The following is a 26,550-nucleotide window of genomic DNA, read 5'->3' on the forward strand; positions in this document are numbered from 1 at the left end:
TGAAGTGATAATAAGAACCTCTGTAACTACTTTGCTGGAAACTTTAACGAGGATGTAATGATTTTCAACTCGAATTTACAAACTTACACCTAAGACTGTTTAAAAGAAAAGAAACTACTACCTGAGACCTGACATAATTTTAAATTTTTCTACTCCTTTAATTAATATTTTTTCAATCTGTCTTTTATTCAGGGCATTTTAAGAAATTCGTGTGTTGTATTAAGTCATTAACTCATTATATAGAAAAAATAATAATGAAGAGATTACTGTTTTTCACTTTTTCAGTGTACAGGGTGGTCCTGTTCTGTCTTCTAAAGCTCACTCTTTGTTAACTTTGGACTTTTGTTATTTGATAGATGTTATTTATACTCGAGAACTCCATCAAGAAAATATTTTTGATTAAATAGATTGTCTCAAAAAATATGGCGTCATAATAATAATTTTTTTATTGTCATGCTATTATTGTTTGTACTTTTTCCGATCGCGCAAGAAATTATTGTTAAAATAATAAAACCAAAAAATACATTTTACGCCTTTAGACTTAAAAATTAATAAAAACAAAGTCTAACAGACTGGATTACAGATCTGGATTACTACAGGATGTGCACAATTTATTTCACAAGTTTTCAATATTATGAAAATAGCACTGTTTGTATTTTTGTTTAGCAATAATCCCTGGACCTATTAAAAAAATTAAATTAATAGTACCGGTCATTAATTAATTAACAAATTAGTTTTTTAAGTAACTCTTTTATCTCCTTTGTTTCGTGTAAATTTTTCGTTAAAAAGTTTATAACAAAAAACAATACACGAAGAAAGTAATGAGCTAAAAAAATTAAAAACTGGTATACAAAAAATTAAAAAAACTGTAAGGGTAAATGCTGTAGATCTAAGTAACTGAAAGAGTGATAACTGAAAAACTATGAAATTGCAAAATAAGAACATTAATAACATAAGAAGATAGTAAAACCAAGAAAAACTGAAAAATTGAAGAAAAATCTTTAGATGTAAAATAAAATAACGAAATAAAATAAAATTGAAAATTTTGATATAATGATTTTAAACTAAATACATATATAACAAAATAAAAAAACATCTTATTTTAAATTAAGAACGTAAAATAATATCCTGTATGGTGTTTAAAACTCAGGATACAACAATTCCATTTAATAATTAAAAAAAATAAAATGAGTGTCAAATAAAAACATTTGTTTCGAATTATATTAAATTGGCGTTTTTAGTTAAATTAAAAATCTACAACAACCCAAACAGTATTCAGTTTTCGGAAAAATTAAACACAAGAAAGCCGGAAGCTACTTTTTGGTAATTTTCAAACTTGGACTATTAATTAATGATTTTCAACTCGAATTTACAAACTTAAACCTAAGACTGTTTAAAAGAAAAGAAACTACTACCTGATAGCTGAAATAATTTTGAATTTTTCAACTCGTTTAATTAACATTTTTAATCTTTTGAATCTCCCTTGTTTCCTGTGAATTTTTCTTTAATAAGAATATGATACTCTAAATAAAAAACCAATACATTACGAAAGTAAAAAGCTAAAAAAAACGGGTATACAAAATATTAAAAAAACAATAAGAGTATATTCTGTTGATCTAAGCGTCTGAATGAGCGATAAATTAAAGAACTACAGAATTGCAAAGTAAAAACATTAAGAATTCGGGAAACTAAAATTATAAGACAGTGAAGAAACGAAAAACTGAAACATTTAGGAAATGAATATGAAATATGAGAAATTAAGAAATTAAAAAGCTGAAATATTGACAACAAACTTAAAAACTGTGTGATTAAGATACTAAGAAACATTTTAGAGGACTGCAAGCCTGAGAACTTAAAAAATTTGGAGTTTTTCAAAACCTGAATAACTTGAAAAAGTTAAATAGAACACATAATTTTTTGTTTTTGCTTTTCAAAGATCAATAAATTGTCTAAATACAAACATAATAGGTGTAGTATAAATAAGTTAATAACTAAAAAAATATAGAGATTTCTGACCTAATTTGGTACATTTTTTAGTTTTGTGATGGAATCTTGCAAAACAATTATTGAGTTTTTGCTGAAAAAACGAAACATTGTAACTGAACATTGTAATATTATGATTTTAAACTCAATACAAAAAAAATAAAAAAAATATTTTATTTTAAATTAGAAAACCTAAACACCATCCTGTAAGATTTAGGAAACAAAAATTCAACTTAGGAATTTAGGAAAAATAAAAAAAAGTTAAATATATATTTCTATTTTTAACAAAACATATTTATTTTGAGTTTTAAGAAAGCCCTTAAGAATTCTATTACGTACGAAAGTTTCCTAAAACCCGATCTTTACTTATTACAAATAATAAGTAAATCATTTTATTTTAAATATCAAATTACAAAAACAAATATTTGAAATTTCAGACAATACAAACAACTGTTGCAAATAAAGTTTTATACTAAATTTCTGATCAGGTCTTTCCTAAAATATTAGAACAAGATTGCTTAAAAACACCATACTACCTCAAAAAAAATTAATTTAGAAATGCTATCCAGTTTAAAAATTATTATTAAATTTGTTATTGTTTATGAAATATTGCTTAATTCTGTATGAAATTATTTTCAAGTTACTCAAACGGTATTTAATTTTTGTCAGAAAAATTAAACACAAGAAAGCCGGATGGTAATTTTTGGAAATTTTCAAACTTTTGACTATCAATTAGCATTTGTTCATTTCGTAAATTTTTCTAAACCAAGCTTTAAACTTTAGCCATCGCTCATGGCTAAACGATAACTTTGGACATATGCTGTCACGAACTTCCTTAAGGAAAATTTTATGCTTTTTAAAAAGTTCTCAACAGTTTCAGTCACTTAACTTCGCTCTCACACCGAATTAACTCAATTAATTCGGCGATTTTTTCCTGTAACAATTATCAAGATTAAAAAGTGCGCATTTTAACTGATTTTATTTTGAACAAAACGAATCCACCAGAGTACGTACATAGTCTGACTTCTCGGCTGAAAAAGCATGCACATTTATCTTTTTTAACTGACGCCAGACAAGTTATTACTCCTCGCAAATAATAAACTGCAGTTTATAAGAAACAATGTCTATAAATTCTTATACAACTCTGTCAAAAACTTTTATAGACGGGAGCTGGAGGCAAATATCAATTTATCGACTAGTCTCTTAAATTTTGTAATGAATCCAAATATTTAGTCCGAGCACACTAAAAGGCATCTAAACGAAACCCAGAGTGTAAATAATAAATGTCTACAAATTTACCGACGTTCAGCTTAACTTTGTCCTAACCCAGCCGAAACGATTTAATTTCGTCGGGAATTTATTCTGTTTGCTTTTATTAGAGTCGTGTAAACTGGAGGCCAACACTGAACATGCCTATGCAAGATGGAGGAAAATTAAAAACTTAAGTTAATTAAAAACTTTGAAAGTTTTGCCAACTTTTCAGACTCACTAAGATTTATATAGATTAGTTCAGGGAGTGGTTTTGACGGGGGAATAAAATAAGCATCGGATATCGGGACAAATTTACCAAGTTCTAACTCAGAAAAAATTAATACCACCCCTAATTTCTGATCAAAGTCAAAAACAGTTAAACTGTAATTACTAACAAGATTATAATTTCTACAATTATTCTACGTATTTTCATTTGAATCATCAGGAAATTGAAGTTAGAAAAAAACAGATATGTATTGGAATATCACCCTTAAGTTCTAATCAAAGTCAAAAACAATTAAACTGTAATTACTAACAATCAGGAAAGTGAGTTTAAAAAAAACAAATATTTACTATGAATTTTTTTCTCATTCTTTTATTTGGAAGCTTTTGGGTTATACGATGCCACCTTTTGTAGCAAAGTTGTTTAATAATAAATCACGAAGGGTTAATTATGTATCACCGTGGACCTCCAGTATTCTAAATATAGATAAAGCGATGCTGTATTTAACCCTTTGTCGCCTATTGACAGGACATGAACCCGACCAGTTTAATAAAGCATTTTTATTTTTATGCGTTTTTTATAAATTTCATTGAAGATAAAAGCAACTTGATGCATATTTCTATTAAAAAAACTGCCCACAATATTAAAATTTCTCTTTGATATGTTGGTATCGTTCAGTATATTTTCTGCCAAATTATGCAACTGTTCTCCTGCATGTTCTACTATTATTTAATTATTGTTATAAACAATGTGATAATAAACGTCTGATATATATACTGCGTGCTCAAAAACTGGCGCACCAGCTCAATGGTGTGTGATAGAGAACTGGTTACATATAAAGGTACAAATAGTAAAAAAATTCTTTGTATTAAAGTTATTGATAAATAACTAATTTTAGGTAAATAATATGTGGCAACGTTGTCTAACAGTCATGATCGCAATAGAATTTGAACAACAATAAAAATAAATTATTTTTTAAACGATTTCCTAGGAAATAATTCCCAGTGTTGGCACATCCCCACTTGTGATTTTTTGGATGAATTTTAATTTTTTTAAATTAAAAAAACTGCTAAAATCTGATAGTAAATTTTAAAATAATTATTCATCGTTTTGTTACGGAACGATTACCTGGTATGAAACATAAAAATATAAAAAAATAATGAAAACTAAAAAGTTAACACAATAAGCTTGTAGTTCCAGATTTTTGAAAATATAACTTTAGAAATTTTTTCAACATTTTTCCCGTAATCTGCACTTGCTTCTCAATAAAGTATCACTGAGTTGGTGCGCCAGTTTTTGAGCACCTTGTATATAAAAAAATTTCTTTCGTATTATATTTAATTCCGATTATTCGTGGTATAATTACGAATAATAATTAGGGTTCCAATTGTTGTAGCATTGAATTTTTCCATATTTTATTTATCTCCGGCATAATTTGTCTGAGGATTGAAATTTTCAAATGTCGATTCTTAATTCTTAATTACGTTTTCTTCAAATGCAGCCAAAAAATTCAGTGTTTATTGCTTTTTATGGTATAGGTGATTGATGTAAAACAATTTCCCGAAAAAATAGCTTTATTTTGGTGTAAAAAAATCTTAAATTTTTGTAATTTTTCTTAAAAATCAGTCGAAAATTACCAAAATTTAAAGTTTTTTTACTCCAAGCAAATTAAAAAAAATATATTTTACTTTATTATTCTTCGCAATCATCAATACGATCATGTATGTATTATATGATGTATCATATGGTGTCACAACTCCCATTAATTTCTTATATAAACATGTAATTTTTTTATTCGAAAAGCAGCTTTAAATACTCTTTCTATCCCTTTTTTGAAGTTGGCAACGTTACATTTTTTACTCGATTTTTCTCTTCTCTTTGCTTTTTACTTTCTTCTCCTCTTTTCACTCTTCTTCAGTTATCTTGTTTTTAAGTTAATAACTCACTTATTTGGTAAAAGTTTTTCAAATACTAATTAATTATACTATCACTGAGTCCTTTTGTCTGTTTGATCCGATTTACCTGTTTTTTTGCATAATCCTTTTAAAGGAGATAATTGTCAAATTTATGCATTCAAAAAAGTACAAATAATCATTCTCGAAAAAGATAAAAATTACTCGAAACAAAAATTAAAAAATTATCTTTGAATAAACTAAACGTTGATTTAAATGCCCTATGATTTTTTTCTCGGTTTTTCCTCTACTGTCTTTTACCTCCTTCTGTTTCTTGTTTGTATCTTTCCCTCTCTTTTTTTCCCCACCCTTTTTTCTTCGTTACGTTTATCTTGTTAACTCATGTATTTGCATTTTATCATATCTTTTATGTTTCTCTCATTTTTTTCACATTTCCTTTTTTTCGTCTTTTCTTTCTTTCTACTCTATGATTATCTATCTTCTATCTTCCAACTCCTAACTGCTATCTGCTCTCATCTTTTCTCTCTTTACGTCTTTTCCTCCTTCTATTTTCTTTTTGTATCTTTTTCTCCACCCTTTTCTCTTCGTTACATTTATCTTGTTTTTCAATGAGAAACTCATGTGTTTCTAAAATTTTTGCAAAAAAAATTTTTCTTGTGCTTTCTGTATTTATATTCGACTGGCATATTTAAAAAAAAATTGTTCGGTTTATAAGCAAAATTAAAAAAATCGCAAAGTTTATTTAAAATAAGATAAAAAAGCGCTTAATTATTCAAAAATTATCTCATTTTTACCTAAAAACTCAGTCACTGCGAAAATGTTCTAATGAATTTATTTGCATTTTATCTTATCTTTTCTGTTTCTCTCATTTTTTCACATTTCCCTTTTTTCGTCTCTTCCTTCTTTCTATTCTTAATTATCTATCTTCTATCTTCCAACTTCTAACTGCTATCTTCTCTCATCTCTCTTCTCGTCTTTTTCCTCCTTTTGTTTTCTTTTTGTCATTTCCTGTCTATTCTTTCTCCACTCTTTTCTCTTCGTTACATTTATCTTCTTTTTGAATAAGAAACTCATGTGTTTGCAAAATTTTAGCAAAAATTATTGTTTTTTTCTGCAATTAAAAAAATCGCAGTTTATTTAAAATAAGATAAAAAAACGCTTAATTATGTCAAAATTATCTCATTTTCACCTAGAAACTCAGTCACTGCGAAAATGTTCTAATGAATTTATTTGCATTTTATCTTATCTTTTCTGTTTCTCTCATTTATTCGCATTTTCTTCTTTTCGTCTCTTCTTTCTTTCTACTATATTATTCTTTCTTGTATTATTATGTATCTTCTATCTTCCTACTTCTAACTGCTATCTTCTCTCATCTCTACTTTCTTCTCGTCTTTTTCTTTCTTCTGTTTTCTTTTTGTATATTTTTCTCCACTCTTTTCTCTTCGTTACATTTATCTTATTTTTGAATGAAAAACTCATTTGCAAAAATGCAAAATTTTAGCAAATTTTTTTTTCTGTTTCCTGCATTTATATTCTACTGATAAGTGAAATTTAAAACAAATCGCAAAATTTCTTTGAAATAAGATAAAAAATCGCTTAATTATGTCAAAAATTATCTCATTTTGACATCGCTTTGCAAAAATGTTCTAATGAATTTATTTGCATTTTATCTTATTTTTTTTTGTTTCTCTCATTTTTTCGCATTTCCTTCTTTTTGTCTCCTCTTTCTTTTTAATCTTTTCCCTTTCTCATCTTCTCTCTCCTTTCATCTTGTCTCTGTACTATTTTCTCTTTCTATTCTCCTCTCTCCTTATTCTTCTTAATTCGCTTCTTCTTACTTCTCCCGATTTTCTTCTCTCTTTTATATTTTTTCTAGCTGTTAGCTTTTCCCTCCTCTCCTCCTTTTTCTTTTCTCTATTATTTTTTCTTATAGTATTAATTATCTTCACTCTTATGGCTTCTCTCCTCTATTTTCTCCTTGCCACATTTACCTTGTTTTTTAATCAAAAACTTATTTGTTTGTTAAAAGATTTTCATCAAAAAAAAGACATCAAAAAAATTTCAAATTTTCCGCAAAATACGTGGACCTGCCCCACCTAATTTATGTGTTAATACTATTCCCTGCAAAGTTAGTTGCGAATTAAATTTCACTGTTCGCATCCGCAAAATTTCATTCTCCTAATTGGTCAGACCCAGGTGAAATTTCAAAGTCATGTTTGGGCAAACTAATTTTATACATTTGACCCGTTATTACCATAATAAATGAATACGGCGAAAAATTGCCAGTTTCAAGGGCTTAAACAAATTGATAAGTTTAATTACTTGGAGCGACAAAAAATTGATTGAAAAATTGAAAGGAATCGATGTTCGTAAACCAGATTTTGCGTAATAAAGCGATCAAGATGCGATCAGATTTGTGCCAAGAACGGCGAGAAATGAAAAATTCCTTGCTTAGTTAAATAGAAATCACTTTCGCCAGTCGGGCAAACACGGCAAATTAAACCACTGAGATAAATAAAATAAATGAAACAAAGTGATTGCTCCACTCTCTGTTTCAGTGTATTTAAAATTCATTAGGGTTTATTAGAGTGGTGGTTTATTTGTTATTTCACCGCAAAACTGTCAAAACGTGGTTGCAATTATTCCGCACTTGTACTAAGACGGTTTACAAATTTAAAAAAGATTTCCTAATAAAAAAGCAATTTTGCCTCATCTCCTTGACGACCGGTGTATGAAGTAACGATTTTCCCATTAAGAAAACCACCAAAGGTGGTCAGCTAGAAAAGGGGAGAAGACACAGATTGCCAGCCACTGTCACAACAGTAAATCTATCATTTTTCAGAAAGGTATTTGGTAGAAAATAAGTAAGTTTGTGATACTGGAAGCTCCGACTGCATTCATGAATAAATCGAGTCAACAATTTACATTTTCAACCAAGATCGGAGTTATTATTTGATAAAACGAATAGTGATAGCAACAATAGAATCCGAAAGTCGTTTGCTGAATAGATAAACAGACCGAATGTGTTTGCATAGACATTAATAATTCATGTAAATCGACACTAGAAAAGTTCATAAAGATAGAACGGTCCAAGTTTCTGCAACAATGTTGAACGCTCGCATAAAAACAAAACTCAGCAAGTTTTATATTTTTGCAAAAAAAAACAAGTAAATGCGTAAGCACATTTCCAAGTTAAAAACTTTGGCTTATTTCATAAGTAAACCAAAAGATTTCCAGTGTTTGCAAAACTTTGCTAAAACATCAGCACTTAATACGTCAATTATTTCGAACTCAAATCTCACTTGCTATTGAAACAATAAATTTCCAATAAATCTCGGTTCTATATTTGAAAAACTATTTCTGGAAAAAATAGATTTACCACATTTTTATGTTAAAAAATTTCGCTTCAATAACTAAACGATAGTGTTCCGTTTTTCGAGTATTTTAGAACGATTCTTAACAAAAAACTTAAAAAAAAATATTGTTCCTAAAATTTTAAAAAAATTTTCCTTGTTTTCAAGTCACGCTGCAACATTAAAGAAAAATTAGCAAATTACATAAAAATTTATATTCCTTTACCCTGGTTAGGGTGATTTAGTTCGTCTAACTTTTCGTTTAACTTTTGTTAAAATCAAACAAAAAATCACCTCAATTAAGAGCTAAAAAGTCACTGATTTTGCAAAAATTCCATTTACAATTTTCAATAAATTTCAAAAATATAAGATTATTTCGATCCATATTTCGTTAGATTTAGCTTCTTTTATTTGAAAAACAGTTTTTTGCAAAATTGGCGTAAAAGCCAAGCAATCAAGTAATTGTTTCATTAAATTTAGTTTATTTGATATGTGAAAAACATTAACAAGAGTTAACTAAACAATGCAACATTCATGAAAAATTACCAAATTACATAAAAATTTATGTTCTTTTACCCTGGTTAGAGTGATTTAGTTCGTCTAACTTTTCGTTCAACTTTTGTTAAAATCAAACAAAAAATCACCTCAATTAAGAGCTAAAAATTCACTGATTTTGCAAAAATTCCATTTACAATTTTCAATAAATTTCAAAAATATAACATTATTTCGATCCCTTTTCGTTAGATTTAGCTTCTTTTATTTGAAAAACAGTTTTTTGCAAAATTGGCATAAAAGCCAAGCAATCAAGTAATTGTTGCATTAAATTTAGTTTATTTGATATGTGAAAAACATTAACAAGAGTTAACTAAACAATGCAACATTCATGAAAAATTACCAAATTACATAAAAATTTATGTTCTTTTACCCTGCTTAGAGTGATTTAGTTCGTCTAACTTTTCGTTCAACTTTTGTTAAAATCAAACAAAAAATCACCTCAATTAAGAGCTAAAAAGTCACTGATTTTGAAAAAATTCCATTTACAATTTTCAAAAAATTTCAAAAATATAACATTATTTCGATCCCTATTTCGTTAGATTTAGTTTCTTTTATTTGAAAAACAATTTTTTGCAAAATGGCGTAAGAGCCAAGCAATCAAGTAATTGTTTCATTAAATTTAGTTTATTTGATATGTGAAAAACATTAACAAGAGTTAAGTAAACAATGCAACATTAATGAAAAATTACCAAATTACATAAAAATTTATGTTCTTTTACCCTGGTTAGAGTGATTTAGTTCGTCTAACTTTTCATTCAACTTTTGTTAAAATTAAACAAAAAATTACCTCAATTAAGAGCTAAAAAGTCACTGATTTTGCAAAAATTCCATTTACAATTTTTAATAAATTTCAAAAATATAAGATTATTTCGATCCATATTTCGTTAGATTTAGCTTCTTTTATTTGAAAAACAGTTTTTTGCAAAATGGCGTAAAAGCCAAGCAATCAAGTAATTGTTTCATTAAGTTTAGTTTATTTGATATGTGAAAAACATTAACAAGAGTTAACTAAACAATGCAACATTAATGAAAAATTAGCAAATTACATAAAAATTTATGTTCTTTTACCCTGGTTAGAGTGATTTAGTTCGTCTAACTTTTCGTTCAACTTTTGTTAAAACCAAACAAAAAATTACCTCAATTAAGAGCTAAAAAGTCACTGATTTTGCAAAAATTCCATTTACAATTTTCAATAAATTTCAAAAATATAACATTATTTCGATCCCTATTTCGTTAGATTTAGCTTCTTTTATTTGAAAAACAATTTTTTGCAAAATGGCGTAAGAGCCAAGCAATCAAGTAATTGTTTCATTAAATTTAGTTTATTTGATATGTGAAAAACATTAACAAGAGTTAAGTAAACAATGCAACATTAATGAAAAATTACCAAATTACATAAAAATTTATGTTCTTTTGCCCTGGTTAGAGTGATTTAGTTCGTCTAACTTTTCGTTTAACTTTTGTTAAAATGAAACAAAAAATCACCTCAATTAAGAGCTAAAAAGTCACTGATTTTGCAGAAATTCCATTTACAATTTTCAATAAATTTCAAAAATATAACATTATTTTGATCCCTATTTCGTTAGATTTAGCTTCTTTTATTTGAAAAACAGTTTTTTGCAAAATTGGCGTAAAAGCCAAGCAATCAAGTAATTGTTTCATTAAATTTAGTTTATTTGATATGTGAAAAACATTAACAAGAGTTAACTAAACAATGCAACATTAATGAAAAATTACCAAATTACATAAAAATTTATGTTCTTTTACCCTGATTAGAGTGATTTAGTTCGTCTAACTTTTTGTTCAACTTTTGTTAAAATCAAACAAAAAATCACCTCAATTAAGAGCAAAAAAGTCACTGATTTTCCAAAAATTCCATTTACAATTTTCAATAAATTTCAAAAATATAACATTATTTCGATCCCTATTTCGTTAGATTTAGCTTCTTTTATTTGAAAAATTGCAAAATTGGCGTAAAAGCCAAGCAATCAAGTAATTGTTTCATTAAATTTAGTTTATTTAATATGTAAAAAACAATTTTTTTGCGAAATGGCCTTGAAACCATAATCGAAGAATCGGTAAATTCAAGATCATTATTTTTGCCTTTTTCATTAGCTTGAACATATTTTTAAGTTAAAAACACTTTGCAAAATTTCGTTTATTTTTGAAAATTTTTTTGAAAAACTTCGATAAAACAGGTTGAAGAATTACTTAATTACGTCTCAGATAAATTCAATTGAAAACTAAAAACTCACTTAGTTTACCAAAATTGTCAAAAAATGTCGAAATATGTCGAAAAATTTCCAAAAAACATAAAAAATAATCTCACTTTTGTTAGTTTTATTTGAAAAATTATTTTTTGTTCAATTGCCGTATCTAAACACACCTTAAATTAGAAATAATAACTTTATCTTGTTACTATTATGCAGAAATGAAAAACTCAAATAATAATAAAGGATGACAAATATTTGGTTTAAACTTTATTATATTTATTTAAATTACAAATACATTTTTTTAAATTTTTATTGGTTTTATACCCATTTTGTATTTGTAAGAGGAATTTTAAACTTTATAAAATTATTAGATAGTATTGCAAACAAATTTCTTCCAATGTGGAATAGAAAAAAATTTAAATCTTAAACAGACTAAAAAATTTGTATTATTCTTTTTTAAGAGTTATCGATATGATGAATTTTCGAAATTCCCTAAAGACTGAATTCATAAACGTTTACACTCTATTTGGATGCCTTCAAGTTGAATTTGAATGTGATATGTGTATATCCAAGTGCAAATTAATGGCCAAATAAAATTACTTGAGGGAGGGAGTGTCAGTAAATACCTACCGTTCCAGAAAGTTAGTTCCGAATAAACTGCAAACTATTTAATCTTCATCAACATAATATCAGTTATAACAATTCGGAATTAGTTTGGGTCTTGCTCCCTTACAGACGAGGGTTTAGTTTGACATATTGTACAACATACGCTTGAATATTTGTGCTGTTATTTGAGGAAATGTAAATAAATATAAGAAGTTCACCCCTTTTGAGCGCTCCTTGCGAATTCTCTTTGGGAATATTTTATAAAACATTTGTTAGAGAGTGTAGTTTAATGGCACGTTACAAAAACGCAATTTCTGAAAACTGCTTACAAGTTTAGGGTAAATTGAGTGTGTCTTTCGGTTCCATGTGCATCATAAACTGACAGCCAGTGATGCATTTCAAGCATATTGTGAATTTTACATCGCACTTTCTCACTCTACATTAATTTAACTTTGTGTTTATTTCCGGACTTGCGAGCATTATTGTCACCAGGTGGGAGTACATACATTAGTGACGAAACTTTAGCTTCCCCATATTTAGCAAAAATGCGAAAAATGAATATAATGTTAAGATAAAAACAAACTGACGTTTCGTTTTAAAAAATACTTATTTTAAGCAGCACACAAATATATTTTAAATAAGGTTGATTTCTAGATTTCTCATTGAAATTATAAATTACGTTATTAGTTTTTTAAGTGCATGAATAATTCATATCAACTAACTTTTAAAGAAAATCCGACGTTGGTATTTCTATAGTTTTGAAACAGCTAATAGATACGTTATATACGACGTAATTATTTATTGATTTTACGTCCAGCTTTAACAAAGTTTTTTGTTTTAAAACTGGCTAAATGACAGTAAAAAGGCCAAAAAAATATTTTGTCTAATTTTGATGAAGGTAATATGATAATTTTGACTAAAATGTCCAAAATAATAAAACTGATAGTTTCTTATTTTAAAATAATGTCTCAGAAGCATTGCCATAACTAAATTATATGCAAAATAAGTTAATTTTTGGTTGAAAATCGTGATAAAATGCTAGAAAACTGAAAAAGAAATTAAAATCAAGGTAGTTTTGGACCTTCACTGAAAATCTAGGTATTTGCGCAAAATCTGCGAGAATATGCCAGTTTTTAATTTAAAAATGTGCTCAAACTACTGAAAAAGGCAAATACAATGATCTTGAATTTTCCGATTTTTCGAAAAGAATTTTGTGGCTTTTTCGCTCAAACACAAAAATGTACCAAATTAGGTCAAATTTTTTTATATCTTTTTAGTTCCTTACTTGGGCGTTTGAAATTAATGAGATATGTTTTTATTTAGACAATTTAATAATTTTTGAGAAGCAAAAACAAAAAATTGGGTGTTAACTTTTTCAACTTTTAACAGATTTCTTATTTTTTCATGTTCTCAGGCTTCCAGACTTTCAATCTCATAGTTTCTTAGTGTTTCAAGTTTTTAAAATTATTCTCAGTATTTCAGCATTTCAGCATTGATTTTACGTCCAGCTTTAACAAAATTTTACAATGAAAGTAAGTTTTTTGTTTTAAAACTGGCTAAATAACAGTAAAAAGGCCAAAAGAATATTTTGTCTAATTTTGATGAAGGTAATATGATAATTTTTGACTAAAACGTCCAAAATAATAAAACTGACAGTTTCTTATTTTAAAATAATGTCTCAGAAGCATTGCCCTAACAAAATTATATGCAAAATAAGTTAATTTTTGGTTGAAAATCGTGATAAAATGCTAGAAAACTGAAAAAAAATTAAAAGCAAGGTAATTTTGGACCTTCACTGAAAATCTAGGTATTTGCGCAAAATCAACGAGAATATGACAGTTTTTAATTTAAAAATGTGCTCAAACTACTGAAAAAGGCAAATACAATGATCATGAATTTTCCGATCCTTTGAAAAGAATTTTGTGGCTTTATCGCTCAAACTCAAAAATGTACCAAATTAGGTCAAAATTTTTTATATCTTTTTAGTTACTTACTTGGGCATTTAAAATTAATGAGATATGTTTTTATTTAGACAATTTAATAATCTTTGAGAACCAAATACAAAAAATTGGGTGTTAACTTTTTCAACTTTTAACAGATTTCTTATTTTTTCATGTTCTCAGGTTGCCAGACTTTCAATCTCATAGTTTCTTAGTGTTTCAAGTTTTTAAAATTATTCTCAGTATTTCAGCATTTCAGCATTGATTTTACGTCCAGCTTTAACAAAATTTTACATTGAAAGTAAGTTTTTTGTTTTAAAACTGGCTAAATAACAGTAAAAAGGCCAAAAGAATACTTTGTCTAATTTTGATGAAGGTAATATGATAATATTTGACTAAAATGTCCAAAATAATAAAACTGATAGTTTCTTATTTTAAAATAATGTCTCAGAAACATTGCCATAACTAAATTATATGCAAAATAAGTTAATTTTTGGTTGAAAATCGTGATAAAATGCTAGAAAACTAAAAAAAAAATTAAAATCAAGATAATTTTGGACCTTCACTGAAAATCTAGGTATTTGCGCAAAATCAGCGAGAATATGACAGTTTTTAATTTAAGAATGTGCTCAAACTACTGAAAAAGGCAAATACAATGATCATGAATTTTCCGATCCTTCTAAAAGAATTTTGTGGCTTTTTCGGTAAAACTCAAAAATGTACCAAATTAGGTCAAATTTTTTTTATCTTTTTAGTTCCTTACTTGAGATATGTTTTTATTTAGACAATTTAATAATCTTTGAGAAGCAAAAACAAAAAATTGGGTGTTAACTTTTTCAACTTTTAACAGATTTCTTATTTTTTCATGTTCTCAGGCTTCCAAACTTTCAATCTCATGGTTTCTTAGTGTTTCAAGTTTTTAAAATTATTCTCAGTATTTCAGCATTTTAGTTTCATAATTTCCCATATTTCATATTCATTTCCTAATTTTTTCAGTTGTTCGTTGTTCACTGTCTTATAATTTCAGTTTTCCAATTTCTTTATGTTCTAAGTTTGCAGTTCTATAGTTTTTTAACAGTCACTTGGATCTACAGAATTTTAATATTAACAATAGCATAACAAAATTAGAAACAGTAAACTTATCACTTGTTGAAACAATTAAACTTGTAAATAAAGTGTAAATTTTTGTAAAATGTACTCCAGGAGTTGTGGAAAAATTGGTTAGTGACAAACTATACAAAAAATTCTTAAATTAAAAATCTACTCAAAATAAAAATGTTAATTGAATTAAAAAATATTGATAATACAGAGATGCGTGTTTTTATGTAGTACTAATATGTACAGTTCATTTTCTAGGTTGAAATGGATTCCTACGGAAAAAGAATTAATTTTACAACAGCAGATTTAGAATAATTTTAGATTCAGCAGTTAATTAAGTTCTTTATAGATTTTTTATTAAGCAGATAATTTTAAGTTTTTGAGAAAACATTGTTAGTGTTGTTTGTTTGTTTGTTTTTGTAATGGAATTATTGCAATGAAAATAATATTTTTAATTTTCATAATTTACCAGATTTTAATACATAATCTTTGACACTTAACTTAAGTTTTTTAACTTCCTAAAAATCCGGTCTTTTTACTTATCAGATGTGACAAAGTAAATGTGATTTTATTTAAAAAAAAAATTATATACGCTAAGAATAGTAATAATTTTTTAAATATTTAAATCGTTTTAAAAGCTCTATACAAATGTAAAACAATGCCAATTATAATTGTTTGCTTAAACGCTTTTGTATTTAAACCAAATATTTGTCATCTTCTATTATTATTCATCTAACCTCTGTGTAAGCTTTTCATTTCTTTTTTGTTAACAAGAAAGCAAACTAATTAATTAATTCTCTCACTAACTTGGTTTTAAAGATTTATAAATTTTTGCATAAGATAATAATAGATAACAAGATACAGTTATAACAATTTTTAGTTTATTAGTTGTCTTTAGACATGAAACAAAGCGCTTTAACAATACCTCAACACATCCTAATACTCCAGCGCCTGCGGTGAACATAATTTCAAATCTAGAATAGAATTGTAATCTTGATTATACAAAAGAAAAACTAACCCAAAGTGTATGAAAGCGCCCGAAGCCATTTCAGGAGACTATAACGAAGCTTTTTTATATAAAACTCTGCCCACAGGAGCGCTGTAAGTTTGCTGCACAAATTGTTAGAAATGAGTCTAAGAATATTAGGCTTGGAGACGTGATTGTAAAAAATTTATTTCTGGGAAAACGCCAATCAAATTCGGTGACACAACAGTAAAGTGAGCTCTGGGAATGTTTCCATTCTTTTAAATGTGTTGCTTTCTGGCCGCGAAATTTAATTCAGATAACACACAGTTCGGGTTTAATTAGGTCAATAGTTGGGCAAACCATAAATCCAGAAACATCATTTAATTAACAAACATACTAATCTGTGGGTTTTGCATCCCTTACAACGGTAGTTCAGAAATGAAAAATCTGTTTATGTGAATTTTTTTTCGGATTTCGTAATGAGATTGTAAATAGTCTTAATAATATTAATCAAAAAATGAAAAAAAACAAAAAACGCAAAAAATTTAAAAGCTGGATTATCACAAAAATTCTCTTTAAATTTATAGTTAGTTTAACTAGAAAATTTACAATTTCTGTGTAAATTCCTTTGAAGAGAAGGTTTTTAACAAATAGAAAGTTGAAATAATTTGACTAAAACAAATTCATAGTTTACTAGATTATTTTTATGTTAACAATTAAAATTTTTAAAAAAACAGAGCAATTTTCTAAATAAAGAAATAATTCTTAATTGTAGTTATTAAACAAAGTACCTCAATACATTCTAAACCGCCACTGTTTTCGTGAACATAATTTCAAATTTCGGACAGAATTGTGATCTTGATTATACAAAAGAAAAACTAGTCCAAAGTCTGAAAAAGCGCCCGAAGCCAATTCAAGAGTCGGTAACGAAGCTTTTTTGAGCGAAACTTTGCACACAGGAGTAGGTAAGTTTGTTGCACAAATTGTTAGAAATGAGCTAAGAACATTACTTGGATCGTGATGGGAGAAATATCAAAAATGCTGTCGTAATCTCAGCTCGCTTCACAAAAGCTTTCTGATGTGAGAAAACTGATTATATTACGAAATATTTCCATTTTTTGCTTTGTAGCCACGAAATTTAATTCTGATAACACAGAGTTCGAATTTAATTAGGTCATTAGTTGGGTAAACGACGTAACACATAAATCACGGCTACCAGAAACAAAACAACCTTTCATAATTAACAAACATATTAATTTATGTGTTTTTTATCACACTGATGTTCAGAAATGAAAAATCCTGGGGAGAAAATTTTCTTAATATTACTAACTAATCTTTATTCAATGATCTTTAAAAAATTTTAAAAAAACTTGAGCTGAATCAAGTTAGATTGCACACCAAACATAAAAACTTTGAAACGGAATATTTAAATAAAAATAATAAAAGTTTTAAGCAGATTTTTGCTAAGAGCTTCCATTTAAACCGTAAATTACCATTTATTATTTATTTGCAGAAACGCTTTTGTTTCTAAACTAACTATTTGTCACGTTTTATATTATTTATAACACTTCTGTATGCTTTTCATTTCTATTTTGTTAATAAGTAAGCAAATTATTAATTACAAACTGTTTCTACCACAAATTCTGTTCTAAAAATTAATAAAATTTTGTACAAAGTAAAGAATAACAAAAAAGAATTATTATTTTCAGCTACGAAACAAAGTACCTCTGTGTGAACATAATTTTAAATAATACAATAGAAAAACTAACCCAAATGCTGAAAACGCGCCCGAAGCCAATTCAAAAGACTATAGCGCAGCTTTTTTATAAAAAACTTACACAAATTGTTAGAAATAAGCCTACAAACATGATGGTAAAAAAATAGCGTCACAATAGCTTGCTCCAGGAAATTTTTTGATATAAGAAAACTGATATTATCCCGGAATGTTTCCCTTCTTTTACATATGAAGCTTTGTGGCTGCAAAATTTAATTCAGATAACGGCGAGTTCGGGTTTAATTAGGTCAATAGTTAGGCAACTAGGAAATCTATAAATCCCTGTTACTCGGAACAACAACATTTTTTAATTAACAAACATTTCATGTGCTATTAGGACATTAATTTAGGATTGAAAAATCTAAGAATAAGAAAGTTTTGTCAATTTTAGCCCAATTTCCGAGAGTTTTTTAATTATTTATTGAAAATATATTTTTTTTACAATTTTTAATAGTCTATGGAATACCTAATGGTAAACGTATTTTTAACCTGATTTAAGCTGAGCTGAGCTAATCTGACATAGTATTCGAAAAATGTAATCAAAAACTTAAAAAAAAAAACTAAATAAAAAATCTGTCTAAACAGTCTTATTACAAACACTGAAACATTCTCAGCAGCAAATTTATACGGAAGTGTTAAAACGAAAATTGGTCAGTTCTTTATGATCAGATAATTTTGAATAAAGAGAAAGTTTTCAAAATATCAAAATTCGGAACTTCTCACACCGAATTAAAATATATTTCAAAAAATGAAAATGTTAAGCATACAACAAATGACGTTGCATTTATTTTTATTTTTTTGTTTGTAACTAAAAAACCTACAATAAATGAAAGAAAAACCTGTTGAGTGGAATCAAGTTAATCGTAGATTTCCATTTGCTTGCACACCAAACATAAAAACTTTGAAACGGAATATTTAAATAAAAATAATAAAAGTTTTAAGCAGATTTCTGCTAAGTGCTTCCATTTAAACACCACGATGTTAATGTAAATTTAAAATAATACCATTTATTATTGTTTGCAGAAACGCTTTTGTATCCAAACCAAATATTTGTCACCCTTGATGTTATTTATAATTTCTGTGTAAGCTTTTCATTTCCTTTTTGTTAACAAGTAACCAAATTAGATCAAAGTGTTTTTCTCACTCAGTCGGTTTTAAAGGTAAATAAATTTTGTCATTTTTCACCCTATTAACAAAAGATTTTTAATTATTTTTTTTTGAATCTCAGATTGTGCCTAAATTTTAATGATCTGTCTAGAACAGTAAACAAATTTTTGATCAGACCTAACCTCAGCTGACCTGAAGTAGTAAATAATTTCAGTCACATTAATCAAAAAATTAGTAAAAAATCCTACCCAAAAAACAAATTCTCAGCAGCAAATTTTATAAACTCCAAAGTTATAATTTCTGTCAATCCATTATGAACAGATAAGTTTTCTTGTTCCAAAAAATAAAGTACTATACAACATTTTAATTGAAAAAGAACCAAATTTACAGAATATTTGTGATATCATTTATGTTAACTGTTGAGTTTTACATTATAGTTATTTGAATTTTATTTATTTTCACAAAATGCTGTGTAGCTACTTTTCTATTATAACTAAAAAATCTTTAGAAATACAAAAAAGGCATATACATAAATTAAAGCAATTTGTAAATTTTAATTTGTTAATACCAAGCAACATTTTTATATTTATTTTTATAAATAAATTTAATAACAGTTATTTTCCATTTAAAGCTGGAAGTAACGTAAACGTAAAATAATACCATTCATTATTTTGTTTGCATAAACGCTTTTGTGCCTAAACCAAATATTTGTCACCTTTTATAATATTTATAACCTGGGAACAAGCTTTTCATTTCCTTTTTGTTAATAAGTAAGCAAATTATTACAAACTGTTTCCCTCACTAACTCGGTTTTAAAGATAAGTAAATTTTTGCACAAGATAACGTGTAACAAGACAGAATTATTATTTTTATAATTATGAAACAGAACACCTCAACACATTCAAAAACTCCAATGTCTGTATGAACATAGTTTTAAATGAAGAATAGAATTGCGAAAGCACCCCAAGCTTTTTTATAAGAAAAAACTTTAGACAAATTGTTAGAACTGAGCCCACGAACGTGTTGGTAAAAAAATCAAAAACGCTGTCACAATAGCTCGCACGAAATTTTTTTAATGTAAGAAAACTGATTCCTATTCCTATTCATAAAACTTGGCAAGTGTTAAAACTAGAGACAATAATAATAAATATTTGTCCTACCTATAAGAATTCCCACAACCAAAAATAACAACATTCTTTAGTTCACGAACATATTAATCTTTATGTTTTTACCCTTATCACATTAATTCAGAAGCGAAAAATCTAAGAATGCCTATTCGCTATTATTTTTGCAAAAATATTATTTTTTTACGGATCCTGCATTGATCCAATTGGATTAATTCAATTTTTAATTTAATTTAATTAACCTACCCCAAGATAGTAAATAGTGGCAATCACATTATGCAAAAAATGAAAAGAAAACATAAATAAAAAAGCAAAACATTTAAAAATTGTCTGTCACCAGCAAATTTATAGTGAATTTAAAATGAAAATTTTTCATTTATGTGTCAGTTCTTTATGAACATACAAGTTTTTAACAAACAGAAAGTTCTGATTGCATAACTTTCCACATACTATTAAGATCTTTTCGAAAATAAAGTAGTGTAAAAGAGTCCAATTTTTAGTTTATTAGAAACAAATATTGGTTATTTTTTTTGTTAATTGGCAAGTTTCATGTTTCATTTATTTATTTTTGTAGAAAGCAGAGTAATTTTCTTTACCCATATAACACAGAAATCTTAAAATCTAAAGAAAAAGACCTAAGTAAAATCAAGCAATTTGTAAATTTTAATTTGCTTACATACCAAGCAACATGTTTTTATATTAATGATCTGACATAGAATACGAGGATTTAAATAAATATAAAAAGCGTGTAAAGCAGTAGATTTCTGATAATTTTTTCCACTTAAAACCCGAAGTAAATGTAAACGTAAAATAATAATAAATTAATTTTTTTGTTTGCATAAACGCTTTTGTATCAAAACCAAATATTTGTCACCTTTTATAATATCTATAACCTGGGAGTAAGCTTTACATTTCCTTTTTGTTAATAAGTAAGCAAATTAGCACAAACAGTTTCCCTCACCAACTCAGTTTTTAAGATAAGTAAATTTTTGCACAAGGTGACGTGTAATACGACAAAATTATTATGATTATTATTATTAATAAATCAACACATTCTAAAACTCCACTAACAGCGTCAACACAATTTCAAACTCAGAACAGAATCTTGATTATACCAAAAAAAAACCTAATCCAATGTCTGAAAAAGCACCCGAAGCTATTGCAAAAGTGTATAACAAAGCTTTTTTTTACTGAAGTCTAAGTTTATTCACAAATTGCTAGAAATGAGCCAAAAATCAAGATGGTAAAAAAATCAAAAATGCTGTCACAATACCTCGCACAAGGTTTTTTGATATACCAAATAAAACTAAACACTAAAAGTGTTTCTTGTGTTTATTTTTGGAAAGAAAATAGATATTTTTTTTCGAATCTCCCATTGTGTCCAAAGAATACCTAACAATAAACATTTGTATTTTTGACCTGACCTGATAAGTAAATAAGTAAGTAATCTCAATTACTTCATACATAAAAAAGAAAAAAATTAAAAGCCACAAAAATTCTCAGCAGCAAATTTATACCCAATATTTATTTTCTCAAAAAACTGAGTAGCTATACTTTTCTATTATAACTGAAAAAACCTCTTAAAAAATACAGAAAAATGTCTATGAGTCTATGAGTAAATTCAAGCAGTTTGTAAATTTTTATTTATTTATACCCAGCAAGGATTTAAAAAAATGTAATAGCGTTTTAAGCAGATTTTTGATATTCTTGTAAATGTAAACGTAAAATAATAGCATTTATTATTTTGTTTGCCTAAACGCTTTTGTGCCTAAACCAAATATTTGTCACCTTCTACGATATTTATAATCTGGGTGTAAGCTTTTTATTTCCTTTTTGTTAATAAGTAACCAAATTATTACAAACTGTTTTCCCCACTAAAACACTAAAATCAAATTATTATTTTTAGTTATGAAAGAAATCACCTTAACTATTCCAAAACTCCACTGTCTGAAAAAGTCTGAAAAAGCAGCCGAAACTTTTTTATAAAAAAACTTTAAGCAAATTGCTAGAAATAAGCCTACGAACGTGTTTGTAAAAAAATCAAAAATGCTGTGTCAGTACCTCGCACAAAGTTTTTTGATATACCAAATAAAACTTAGTCTTTCTTGTGTTTATTTTTGGAAAAAAATAGACCAAACAGTAAACATAAGTATTTTAGACCTCATCTGATAAGTAACTAAGTACATAATCTCAATTACTTCATAAATTAATCATAAACATAAAAAAAGAAAAAAATTAAAAGCCACAAAAATTCTCAGAAGCAAATTTATATCGAAGACTAATTTGTTTGTAAGTAAATTATACATTCTTGTTCAAACATAAAGTACATCTTAATAAAAAATGGATCAGATTATTTTACAGATTATTTGAAAAATATTGGTTATTTTCGTGTTAACTGTTGAATGTTACATTACAATTGTTTGTATTTTATTTATTTGCACAAAAATCTGAGTAGCTATACTTTTCTATTATAACTGAAAAAACGTTTTAAAAAATACAGAAAAATGTCTATGAGTAAATTCAAGCAGTTTGTAAATTTTTATTTATTTATACCAAGCAAGGATTTAAATAAATGTAATAGCGTTATAAGCAGATTACTAATATTCTTGTAAATGTAAACGTAAAATAATAGCATTTATTATTTTGTTTGCATAAACGCTTTTGTGCCTAACCCAAATATTTATCACCTGCTACGATATTTATAATCTGGGTGTAAGCTTTTCATTTCCTTTTCGTTAATAAGTAACCAAATTATTACAAACTGTTTCCCTCACTAAAACACACCAAACAATACAAAATTATTATTTTTAGCTATGATAAAAAGTACCTCAGCACATCCTAAAAGTCCATTATCTGTGTAAACATAATTTTAAATGTAGAATAAAATTGTGATCTTGATTATATCAAAGAAAAACTAACCCAAAGTCTGAAAAAGCACCTCTGGACAAATTGTTAGAAATGAGCCTACGAACGTAATTGTAAAAAAAATCAAAAATGCTGTGACAAAAGCTCGCACAAAGTTTTTTGTGTTTATTTTTAAAAAAACATAGATATTTTTTTTCGGATCTCCCATCGCATCCAAAGAATACCTAACAGTAAACATATGTGTTTTTAACTTGACCTGATAAGTAAATAAGAAAGTAATCTCATAAATCAATCACAAACATAAAAAACAAAAAAATTAAAAGCTGTCTACCACAAAAATTCTCAGCAGCAAATTTATACCGAATTTAGACTGATTTGTTTTTAAGTTTTTGCCTGATTTTCTGATTTCGTAACTTCCCACAGTGAATTATACATTCTTGTTCAAACATAAAGTACATCTTAATAAAAAAAAAAATATTTTACAGATAATTAGAAAAATATTGGTTATTTTCGTGTTAACTGTTGAGTTTTACAATACAGTTGTTTGTATTTTATTTATTTTCTCAAAAAACTGAGTAGTTGTACTTTTCTATTATAACTGAAAAAACCTTTTCAGAAACACCGAAAAATGTCTGTGAGTAAATTCAAGCAATTTGTAAATTTTTATTTATTTGTACCAAGCAAGGATTTAAAAAAATGTAATAGCATTTTAAGCAGATTTCTGATATTCTTGTTACTGTAAACGTAAAATAATAGCATTTATTATTTTGTTTGCATAAACGCTTTTGTGCCTAAACCAAATATTTGTCACCTTCTACGATATTTCTAATCTGGGTGTAAGCTTTTCATTTCCTTTTTGTTAATAAATAACCAAATTATTACAAACTGTTTCCCTCACTAAAACAGACTAAATTATGAAAAAAAGTTTTAAATGTAGAATATTTTTAAATGTAGAATATTTTTAAATGTAGAATATTTTTAAATGTAGAATATTTTTAAATGTAGAATAGAATAGAATTGTGATCTTGATTATACAAAAAAAACTAACCCAAAGTCTGAAAAAGCACCTCTGGACAAATTGTTAGAAATGAGCCTCCGAACGTGATTGTAAAAAAATCAAAAACGCTGTCACAATAGCTCGCACGAAGTTTTTTGATGTAAGAAAACTGATTCCCATTCCTTTACACATGTTGCTTTGTGTCCGCGAATTTAATTCCGACAACAAAGAACTCAATTATAGGTCATTATTTGGGCGAGTGTTAAAACTAGGAACAATAATAATAAATATCAGTCCTACCTATAAGAATCCCCACAACCAGGAACAACAACATTCTTTAGTTCACGAACACATTAATTCATGTTAAAATGTCCCGTTTGTTCAGAAATGAGCACAGAGTTCGCGCTTTATTAAGTAGAGTTTATGCAAATCATTGAGATGGATTCAGGATTGTGAACGTCGACAAAGAGTTGATGCCATGTCCACTGTTATGTCCGTCTCTCCACGATACATCAACTCTCAGCCACTGGAGCAGGAAGCGTCGCGATGCTGAGCGTGCGCCAGACGCAATCCAACGGGGCGGTGTCTCATTTACGCCAATTCTACATACGATAATTACATGCCAGCTTACTAAATCAATGCTACCGACAATGCATTCCAGGACAAAGGACAACTTTACTGGATACGAGCTGAGACGGTGTGAATTTTTATGGAAATTTCGTTATAATCGGCTCCGAATTCGCGATAAATTTCCTGAGGAGAGATAAAAAGGAGTTGCAATGTTCGATTTCAGGCGCACAAGTTCGCCAAAGCGGACAACTTTGTCAACTAATAAATGTACATTCAGGCTTTTAAATATCGGGAAAAGTTTGCTTCGTTTGCATTCACCGCTGGTCAAACGGAAAACACGAAACAAGATCACAACTCGATTGAATTTCCACTATTTTCGCTTCGCGTCTTCATATTTTACCGTTTTAGCAAGTTATAAGCAAATTCTCTTATAAAAAACTAGACAGGTTTTAGTCGTCACTCGTGAAGTTGGTTCTTGTTCTTGCAGCTGAATTAATTTTACTCTATGCATACGTGGATGTGAAATTATCATAATTACGTTTTATGCAAACGTTCTGCGAAAAATTGAAGCCATTCAATGAAACTGGGTTTTAACTTTGGTCGACATATTTATACACAATTCGTTTAAAAGTTTCGACTCGTTTTTTCGCTTGTGTGCAGATATTTTTGTACAAAACTAAATTTTAAAAACAGTCAGAATATTTTTCGTAATTTATATAAACGACCTATTAAACATTTTAAAAGCCTCAGACGACACAAACGTATTAATTTGGGGTGAAAATATGACAGATACAATGAAAGAAGCAAAGATATGCATGAATAAGGTAATAAACTGGACTAAAGAAAATAAATTAGTGTTAAATTTTGATAAAACCTACGGCATTCATTTTGCAATATGTAATCACAAGAATACAGAGAAACCGAATAAAAATGTAATATCATCTAAAGAAATTGAATTAATAGAGAAAACTAATTTTATGGGAATATGCATTGACCATAAGTTACGCTGGACTAATCATATAGATAATTTATTAAAAAAATTAAACTCAGTACATTTTACAATACGTGTTTTAAAAAAATACATTAGCATTGAACAACTAAGAATAATATACTTCGCAAATTTTCAATCATTACTAAGCTACGGTATAATATTTTGGGGGCAAAGTGGAAAGATGTCAAAAGTATTTGTTGCTCAAAAACAAGTCATGAGAACTATGTTTAACTTAAAATATAATGAAACTTGTAGGAACATCTTTAAAAGCACTAACTTTTTGACAGTAACTGGTTTATACATTTATAGATTACTTTTATTTTTCTTTAAACAAAATCTACTATTTAATATCACTAACGACCATAAGTACAACACTCGCAAAGTAGACTTAAAGTATCCAAGACACAAACTCACGCTGACGGAAAAAATTCTCATTATGCAGGAATAAAACTATACAATAGTTTACCTGTGCATCTACGCACACCTTGTAATTTAAATTTATTTAAAAAGAAAATATTTGACTACATTTTGGATCTCGAACCATATACTTTAAATGAATTCTATAATAGACAGGTCTGTTGACTTATGTCTTAAAATTATTTTTATGTTATTGTTATTTCTGTGCATAATACTGACGTTTTTCGTATCAATTTTGTTACTACATCTGTATAAATTGATAGAAATAAATTATTATTTTTATTATTATTATTATTATTATTAAAAAAATATTTAGTTTTATTTGAGAAGTAAATTGTAACAATGTATACGATTTTGCATCCCTCAGATACTACGCGCACAAAAACTCCTTGTGTGAAGGGTGGAAAGCTTAGACATTGAGGGTTTTTCAAGTATCCAAAAAGTCGTCGAGACTTACTTACAAGAATATTATATTTCGCTATTGTCTGGTGTTAACAATTATTGAAAAATTTGTGTTTTATACACTCAATTTAGTTATTTGATTTAAAGTTATCAATGTTGTTATTTTAAATGAAAAAATATGTTCTTTTATTGTGCTTTTAT

The 26,550-nt window shown here is 27.3% G+C and overlaps 1 protein-coding gene across 4 annotated transcripts in view; it reads right to left on the reverse strand.

Moving 5' to 3' along the window:
- The window catches only part of Dscam2 (Down syndrome cell adhesion molecule 2), a 111,644-nt gene extending 87,137 nt beyond the window's left edge, over window positions 1–24,507 (reverse strand). For 3 of the 4 annotated variants that reach the window (XM_064357038.1, XM_064357024.1, XM_064357030.1), the window contains exon 1: window positions 24,270–24,505. In XM_064357038.1, coding sequence (XP_064213108.1) covers window positions 24,270–24,303 — 34 coding nt within the window. In that variant the 5' untranslated portion in view covers window positions 24,304–24,505. Of the gene's footprint in view, window positions 1–24,269 lie in introns of all 4 variants that reach the window. The other variant, XR_010334423.1, reaches the window with a different exon arrangement.
- Between the last annotated feature and the right edge of the window lie 2,043 nt (window positions 24,508–26,550).

The sequence above is a fragment of the Tribolium castaneum genome, chromosome 1 (genome assembly GCF_031307605.1).
Source record: "Tribolium castaneum strain GA2 chromosome 1, icTriCast1.1, whole genome shotgun sequence".
Lineage (NCBI taxonomy): Eukaryota > Metazoa > Arthropoda > Insecta > Coleoptera > Tenebrionidae > Tribolium > Tribolium castaneum.